At 33.7% G+C, this 8,536-nt stretch overlaps 1 protein-coding gene across 2 annotated transcripts in view; it reads left to right on the top strand.

Moving 5' to 3' along the window:
• LOC122522807 overlaps positions 1–5,619 on the top strand; it is a 224,813-nt gene extending 219,194 nt beyond the window's left edge. The window contains exons 14-23 of one of the 2 annotated variants that reach the window (XM_043644076.1): positions 838–1,285; positions 1,803–2,055; positions 2,427–2,502; positions 2,589–2,762; positions 2,928–3,299; positions 3,382–3,525; positions 3,787–4,000; positions 4,090–4,206; positions 4,316–4,522; positions 4,616–5,619. In XM_043644076.1, coding sequence (XP_043500011.1) covers positions 838–1,285; positions 1,803–2,055; positions 2,427–2,502; positions 2,589–2,762; positions 2,928–3,299; positions 3,382–3,525; positions 3,787–4,000; positions 4,090–4,206; positions 4,316–4,522; positions 4,616–4,839 — 2,229 coding nt within the window. In that variant the 3' untranslated portion in view covers positions 4,840–5,619. The remainder of the gene's footprint in view (positions 1–837; positions 1,286–1,802; positions 2,056–2,426; positions 2,503–2,588; positions 2,763–2,927; positions 3,300–3,381; positions 3,526–3,786; positions 4,001–4,089; positions 4,207–4,315; positions 4,523–4,615) is intronic. The other variant, XM_043644077.1, reaches the window with a different exon arrangement.
• The last annotated feature ends 2,917 nt before the right edge of the window (positions 5,620–8,536 follow it).

Below are 8,536 nucleotides of genomic sequence, written 5' to 3'. Positions count from 1 at the left end.
TATATACACACTCTTCTTTCGTTACGGATACTCGATCGAAATTGTTCACGTTCCATATCTTTGAATTCAGAATAAACTACTACTACTCGTCCATGGCAAAGAGGATTTCACGCTCGCGTGAACACGCACCGTGAACATACAGCAGACAATCGCACACACACACACACATACCGTTGAAAAGTTCCTACGATATGTTTTCTGTAAACGTTCTTCTTATGTGTACCGCCCCCCTACGTGTTTCTCTCGACAATGATCCCCCATAGATACATACATACGTGTATACGGCAAAACCATGACGCCCCTCCTCGTCCTCCCAACCCCGCCCGCCCCCTTTTCCTTCCTTCCTTCCCTCCCTCTCTTTCTTCTTTCTTCCCTTCTCTCGTCACGACGTTATTTACTTCCATATGTCGATTTATGGCCTCTACCCGGCCGAGGGCGGAATGCTTCTGCTATGTGCACGCGGCAGGGGGCTTACAACATAGAAAGCAGACACGAAAATATCGTTTTTCATCAGGAAACTAAGTATTCCGTGTGGACCGTCATTATCTTAGCATCAAAAATTGATATTGGTTTATTCGTAAAAAACAAATCTTACGAATGCGTTACTTTTGTATTAGGGTGAAGCAAAAGTTCGTGGGTTATTAGTGTTATCAACTGCATAATAGATTATCTTTTTTTTTTGTAAAATTTACTTTGGAAATATTAATATAAAATGAAATTTTAGTTCACCCTAAAATATATATAATATAATAATAAATTGATTACTTTTATCTAGCTAAATTTGGATTGGAATTATTATCATATAATTAAAATATCGTTTATTTTGTTAAATTATAGAGACACATCGACAAAGGAAGCGACCTCGCAGAGGCTGCGAGTGCCAGCGGACTCCGTGAACTCGCGAGATCCTTGAAACAACATTTGCGAGGATTTGGTTCAAGATTAGAGGATAGACGGGAGTATCTCGAGGATACGTCGAGATGTTGTCTGCTACAAGATCGTGCTTACGAGTGGGCCCAGGAGGCTCGCGTGGCCGCCGAAAGGAGATCCCAACAATTTCTTATGGCGAGGCCACCCCTCCCACCGGAACATTTCAACGAGATGATGGCGCTCGCTGAAAAACTCGGTAACGAGATACTACTTGAACAATGTCGCATTGCCAGGAGCAAGTGTGCGGAAGCATTAGAAATTGCTAGGACTTCTTCGGCACCTGGTTCACCAGCTAGAAGAAGATCTTTTGCCACTTCGGACTCCGCCACTTCCTGGGACGACAGCTTGACGAAGAGTGAGTAAATCGATTTGAAAACAATCCTAACTCGTAGACACAATTATTACAATAATTATCGACGATCAATTTTTACGAAAAGTTTTCGTGCTGATTATCTTCCTTATTCTTCATTTTGAATGAGACTATTTTTAAGTATTTTTTTTTTAAATAAACGGAGTGACAGCATAAACTTTCTGGACCACCCAATAGTAAACTAATACAACATGAAAAGTACGAAATACAGTAGCATGCTGAAATGACGATATGATAAGATTGACAGGCCTTAGATAGAATGATGATGGATGTGTCGTTGTTACATGTTTTCTTTTTTTTATCATTGAACTATGATACGCATTTGTTCGAAGTACTTTTATGTTATAGTTTTATTTAAAAAATTAAACGATTCTTTCTTCATTATATTCGGTAAAAAATATCGAGCAAAAGTAAATTATGTTTAGTCTTCGTACTAATTCGCGCAAAAGTTACTCGCAAATATTTTCATTTGTTAGAATATAGAAGGAAAAATTATTTGTAGGAACTTCATGGGACGATAGTGATAGCACCGCATCTTACGCATGTCCGATGGAAAGTGTTGGATCCGCCGGAAGTGGAGGTCGACCGGTACTGGACAACATTGCCGAACTTCGGGAAAGTGCTGAACAACTTCTCGATTGTTCACCACCAAGAACACCACCGAGAAGTCCTGCACCCCGAAGATTGGTCAAACCTCCGGTTAATTCGCATCTTCATAGGGCAGCTAGTATAGCACCCGGAATGAAAGCTAAAAAGTATGATTTATATTATCCTTATTTCTTAAAAATATTTTACATTCAATAATACTAATATTTAAATAATCGATCGTTCACATGGAGAAGAAAAATCCACGATTCCACTTAAAAGAAAATACGCAAGTATGGTTTAAAGATGTTTGAAGTTCGACAAAATAAAAAAACAAAACGAAACAAACGAACAGAACAGCATTGAAAAAATGTACAAACTTTGATCCCTACGTTGATGAATTTACCGATTTTTCTAACTTTCTCTTATTTTCCACGATTCATCAACGTACCATAGTTCCCTGAAAACCGCAATTTCAATTATGCGGTCATAAGGAATTATTACATGTAAGATGTCCTTAATAAAGAATTTCACCTTGCAGAACGATACTTCTTATAATGAGAGAGATGATACAAACTGAACGAGACTATGTGAAGTCGTTGGAATATATAATAGAGGTATAATGAAAGTTACAAAAATAACATTACGATTGTTAACTTTTTACTATATTACAAAGTCTTATTCTTTACTTTGATTATTGAAGAATTACATCCCGGAGCTCGTGCGTGAAGATATACCCCAAGCTTTAAGAGGTCAAAGAAACGTAATCTTTGGTAACGTCGAGAAGATCTATGAATTCCATAGTCAACATTTCTTACGGGAGTTAGAACAATGTGAACAGTCGCCTATGCTCGTGGGACAATGCTTTTTAAGACACGTATGTATCTTCTGTTAAAATATAATATTTATGTTTTACCGATATCAAACGAGACATTAATATTTTATAACAAATACGAATAATCTATAATATTTAAAATATTGATCGGATAAATATAGTAGCCGAAAAAATGATTTTAATATATTTTTCTTTTGTTTTATTTAGGAAAAGAAATTTTATCTTTATGCACTTTACAATAAGAACAAACCAAATTCGGACTCGTTAATGGCCGAATATGGGACAGCATTCTTCAAACAGAAACAAATGGAACTGGGAGATAAAATGGATCTAGCGAGTTATCTTTTAAAACCTGTCCAACGAATGGGAAAGTATGCATTGCTCCTCCAACAATTAGTCAAAGCTGGGACAGATCTTTCCGAACAAATGTCTGGCAAAGATGAGAAAGAAGAAAAAGAGGATAGCGTAAAACCAGTAGTGGAGGGAGAGGCTGATTTGAGAGCTGCTGAACAGATGGTACGGTTCCAACTTAGGCATGGAAATGACCTCCTGGCGATGGACTCCCTCCGAGATTGCGACGTACGTTAAATATCTACAAAAAAATTCTAAAGCCGTCTCCTTTAGTAATCTCAATTTTAACGAGGCAAATTCATTTTCCTAGGTAAACGTCAAAGAGCAAGGTAGACTGTTAAGACAAAATGAATTTTTAGTTTGGCAAGGTAAAGGAAAGAAGTGTCTACGTCAAGTTTTTCTATTCGAGGATTTGATACTCTTCAGTAAAGCGAGAAGATTCCCCGACAGGAAGGTAAAAGAATTATGTAAAATATTATTAGGTTGTATCTAGAAAATGTTGTAGACAATTTAGGGTGTCCCTGTAAAATCAAAATTACATTACATTGGTTCCCGCGCGCGCGTTGCATAAAAGATGATTGATAAGCCGAAATTTGTATCGCTTTGCATTGCAGTTTTCTTTATTATATGCAACCGAAAATTGTTTACGATATTTGTAGATGTAATGTATAAACAAATGATTTTTAACACAATCGTCTATTTTTGTCGATAACAGAACCTTGACATATACATCTACAAACACAGTATCAAAACGACGGATATAGGTTTAACCGCAGTGATCGCGGATTCACCAACAAAATTCGAGATTTGGTTCCGCAAAAGGAAGCCTGGCGATACGTACACGTTGCAATGTGCAAGCGAGGATATAAAAAAAGCTTGGACCGAGGAATTGAGCAATCTTCTGTGGAAGCAGGCGCTTCGAAACAGAGGTGACAATCTACTTTTAGATTTCTTAGGATCGCGCAAGCGAGTAAAAAATACGACCGAGTAACTAACGTTGACTTTATTTGGTTTTTAGAAGTGCGCCTGGCGGAGATGTCGAGCATGGGCATAGGAAACAAACCTTGTTTGGACATTAGGCCTAGCGCTGATCAAATAAACGATCGTTCCATCAGCGTAGCTCAACTTTCGAAAAGTAAATATATTGTATTATTAAATCCTAATGAGAAAAAGATTAGATTGTAAACATTTGAACAAGTTCTGATGATATTAATAATCGTTGATTTTTTTTTCCCATGCAAAAGCAGCACCAAGATTCAGAAACTCGATAGCAGTCTCGATGTCAGAAGATTCCGGACGTTGCAGTAGAAGACCGCACAGCGTAATTTCAGTAAGTTCATCATCGAGTAGCGGTGGTAGCAGCGGACCACCTACCACCCATAATCTCGGTTTGGATACAAGTCCCCGACCTCATCATCGAAGCACTACTTTAAACAGTCAGTGCAGCGTCGGTAAGTCGTTCGTCGGACGATTATCAGCGTCGAGCTTAGCATCCTCCTATTGTCTTTCTCGCGAGATCTGTTTTCTTGATCCCTCGCTTGCAGAAAGCGGAATAATAGCTGATATATCGATCGTCTCGGACGACGGTGGTGATGGCACTGAAAGGAGTCATTGGAATTCGACATTGGAAAGTCCCATGTCACATTTACCAACAACCTCAACTCCATTACAATCACCAAGCAGTGCAACGGTGGCAACGGTTACCACAGCTTCTTCCTCGGACACCAATCTAACGCCTTACGATCAAGACATGTCCATCAATCTTTGAACTATAACTCGCTCGACGATGTCCAAACGGGAGTTGAAACTCTTCGCAGGACAGAAAATAGAGATAACGCGCGGTGTTGATTCACTCGCAATTATTACATACATTTAAATAACGTCTATGTCTCTTACGTTCGATGTAGCGTGATGTGCAGGTGGTCTAAGTGGCATATTAGTTAGTTGCAACAAGAGAAATAATATTCTAAAGGGCGTAAACGTAATTGTAGTAGAGTTTCTAGAAATCACAATTTTCTTCTGTGCGAAAATAATTACTTCGAATAAACAGGAACATAAAATTCATACAAAAAGAAAGAAAAAAAAAGAAAAAAGAAAAAAGGAAGAAATGAGTTAGAGTGTATGTCGAGTACAGATTAAAAAAGAAAAAAAAGCTCTGAAAAATTACGCTTAAGATGAATTCCTCTGCGACCATAAATAAATCTTCGACCGTTGTAATCACGCTAATCGAAAAACAGAATGGATTTTATTAAAACTGTTCTCGTTGTCGAGAGAGTTGTGACGGTGTAATACATATTGAAATCATTTTCGAGTGAGTCTATCTTTTGATACGCTTTAATTACGCGACTCATGCGCGATCATTATAATAATACACCAGTTATGGCGCGCCTGAATCGTATGTTCCACTGATTTATTATTTTCATCAGAACGAAACCACAATGCATATTTTCTTATAACGTGTTTCTAAATCCAGAAATGTGCTCGGAACTTGTATTGTTAGATACATCAAAATGTGTGCTCCTACCGAAGTAAAATATGTGCTACAGTACTAAATTATACTCGATGGCATGCACCTAATCGCTCTAGGTTATCCTTTATTTTTTTTTTTTTTTTTAATATATATATATTTTTTTTCAAACGTATTGGCACATTCCTAAAGCAAACCCCTCTGATCCCTTTTCCCCCCAAAAAAACACGATCGAAGGATTCTCGACAAAATTGCTAATAATAATATTTCTCACATATACATACTTTTATACTTTTTAATTTATATTGTAAGTATAAATAATTCCAAGTCCACGTTGTGTTCGCTCTGTAAATCTTTGGAAAGTAAATTTTAATATTACGATTCCCAAGATGAGATGATCCAAAGGAGAGATTACCTTGTTGTTTTCGAAATCGAATTGCATCAGTTGCAATAGGGTTTTCTTTTTCTTTTTTTTTCTTTTGTCATTTTCAAAGAAATTAAGTTTCCATTAACGACTACATCTTCCTTCGGGAATATCAAATTAATGCGCACACATACACATAACACTTTGTAATATAATGTAATATTAAAGGTTTATACTCTCTCTCTCTTTCTTTCTTTCTCTCTCTCTCTCTCTCTTTTTCTTTCTCTTTCTATTTCTATCTCTTTTTATTTCCTTTTCTCTATGTAGCCACACAAGTAATATAATCGATAGTCCGTATATTACTTTCAGATTATATTTCAAATATATATAATATTATATTCTTTTTATGTCAGTCATTTATAAAACCTTTTATCACATCCGTAAATTTAATTAGATTCTACTACTGTGGCGTGTAAAAGGTAAAAAGAAAAAAAAAAGAAAAAGAAAAAAAGTACAATTTTTCTTTTCCGTTAATCAGCGCGCTTTTTTCTTTTTTACGTAAAGAAAGTAATCTAATTCTTTTTTTTTGTACTCGTCGTGGACAGATGTTTTGGAAAAGCTTATGATCAATTTCAACGGTAAGCTTAGCTTAAGACAATCCACGCATATTTTCCGCTCTTGTATGGTTTATTTTTTTTATCTTTTTTTCCTGTTTTGTTTGTTTTTATTTTTTAACAAGTCAATATTGCAGTTTTGATTATGATTTCTTGTAATCCAGTTTTTATTTTTACCAATAGAGAATACATTCCTTGTATCGTATAAGCGAATGAATGATGATACTATTTTCTCAAAAGATATTTATAAAGATAAAGTCTGAAATATATTTGGCCTGAAAGGAGAGATCATAATCATCTGCATCAACAATTAAGCCATTTAATGAGAGTGGTGTAAATTAATAATTGAATTTTAAATAACAAGAGCTGTGTAGAATTAATTTAATTTTTTACTTAATACTAATTAATATATAAAAATATGTTTCTTATGCTAAAGTAAGATATTTAATTATTTATAAAATTCGTAAATAATAATCCAATTGTTTTTCCAAATATCATATATAAAAAATGATTTGATTAGGATAAAATATAAATTAAAAAAATATGTGTACACCACTCTTATTTGTTCTGACTATTATTTAAAACTATGGTCTTATTTATGTCAAATGCATTTGTAGTTGAATACAGAGAACATCGTTAAATGTAGCAATCAGCAATTTCTTTCTCACGTAATTCTGTTTTGTTACATTGTTTCTCCAAGTAAGTCAACTCGTTAGCCATTCTCATTGCCAAGGTCTGCCAAGGTATCGTAATTATACCTTATGGAAAATGACCAAATTGTTTATTTTATATGTTGGAAAGAAGAAAAGAGTTTAAAGTTACAAAAAAATATAAAAATAAAATAAAAGAAAATAAATTTAGAATATATGGATTGTAGAAAAGTAGAAAAAGAAATAAAATAAATTCTCGAAACACGATCTGATGCACCCAATGGAAATTGTTGTTCAATATGATAACAAAACTCATGGTTCGTTTCATTTTGCAATAATATTTTTTAAATATTTTTTGTCGAGAATGAGATGAAAAGCTTTTTTACGTATACATATATACATATATGAAATCTTTTTATAATTTAGATTTTATAACAGAAAAAAAACAAATATATATAAGTATGATAAAAAAAAAATAAAAAAAAAAAGATATACGCCATAAATCGGTGCACCTGGCTGAGCGTCCTAATCTTTGAAAGTAAAACCGAAACGAACGAAAGTATTTACGTAAATCTTTTTCTATTTTCCACGTGTACTTCGTTTGGTGTTGCTTTTGAATTCAGGATGCTTAAATTAAAACAATAATAAAATATGATAGAGAGTATCTCGTAATAAAAAAGAAAAAAAAAAGTAAAATAAAATTAAACAGATCTACGTTCATAGTCATTTAAATATTTACATGCTCTTAGATATTTATTAATATTTTTTTAAGTAGAAATTTTTTAGTCCTTAGATTTAAGTCATTTGCATTACCATTATAAAATGTATATATTATATTAATAACACGATTGTGTGTTTCAGTATTGTAATGTGTCTAACACCGATGTATTTTATTATTTGCTAAATATACTGTATTGGGTGCCTTTTGTAGTGAACCCCAAAAAGCTAATTAATTATAAAATCCGTTCTCTTTTTTTTAATATACGAACAAAGCCAATTGAAAATTTTTCTATTCATTTTTTTACAGTACAATAAGATTTTTCTCATTTTATATGTTTCTTTTATAAATTATCTACATTTAAAATCATTTATAGTGTGTCAAAATATTTTAAAAAACCACGAAATTTAATATTATTACCTGAGTTTATATGAAAATGTTATTTTTTTATAGATATAAGACTGTAGAATCTTAAATTGAAGATAGTTTGATGATAAATGATTTCTGTTTTTCTTGATGGAACTAATTTAATTATAAAATATCATTGCATAAAAAATATACAGTCGTGTAAAGTAAATTATTTGCTTCGTTTTTCTTTTGTTTAAAGCGTGAATACACAATTTGAACATTGCAATGTCTTACATATTCATAA

The sequence above is a fragment of the Polistes fuscatus genome, unplaced genomic scaffold, assembly GCF_010416935.1.
Source record: "Polistes fuscatus isolate 324 unplaced genomic scaffold, CU_Pfus_HIC Scaffold6, whole genome shotgun sequence".
In the NCBI taxonomy this organism is placed as follows: Eukaryota; Metazoa; Arthropoda; class Insecta; order Hymenoptera; family Vespidae; genus Polistes; species Polistes fuscatus.
The sequence above is the reverse complement of the archived record's forward strand: the minus strand, read 5'-3'. Positions and strand labels throughout refer to the sequence as shown.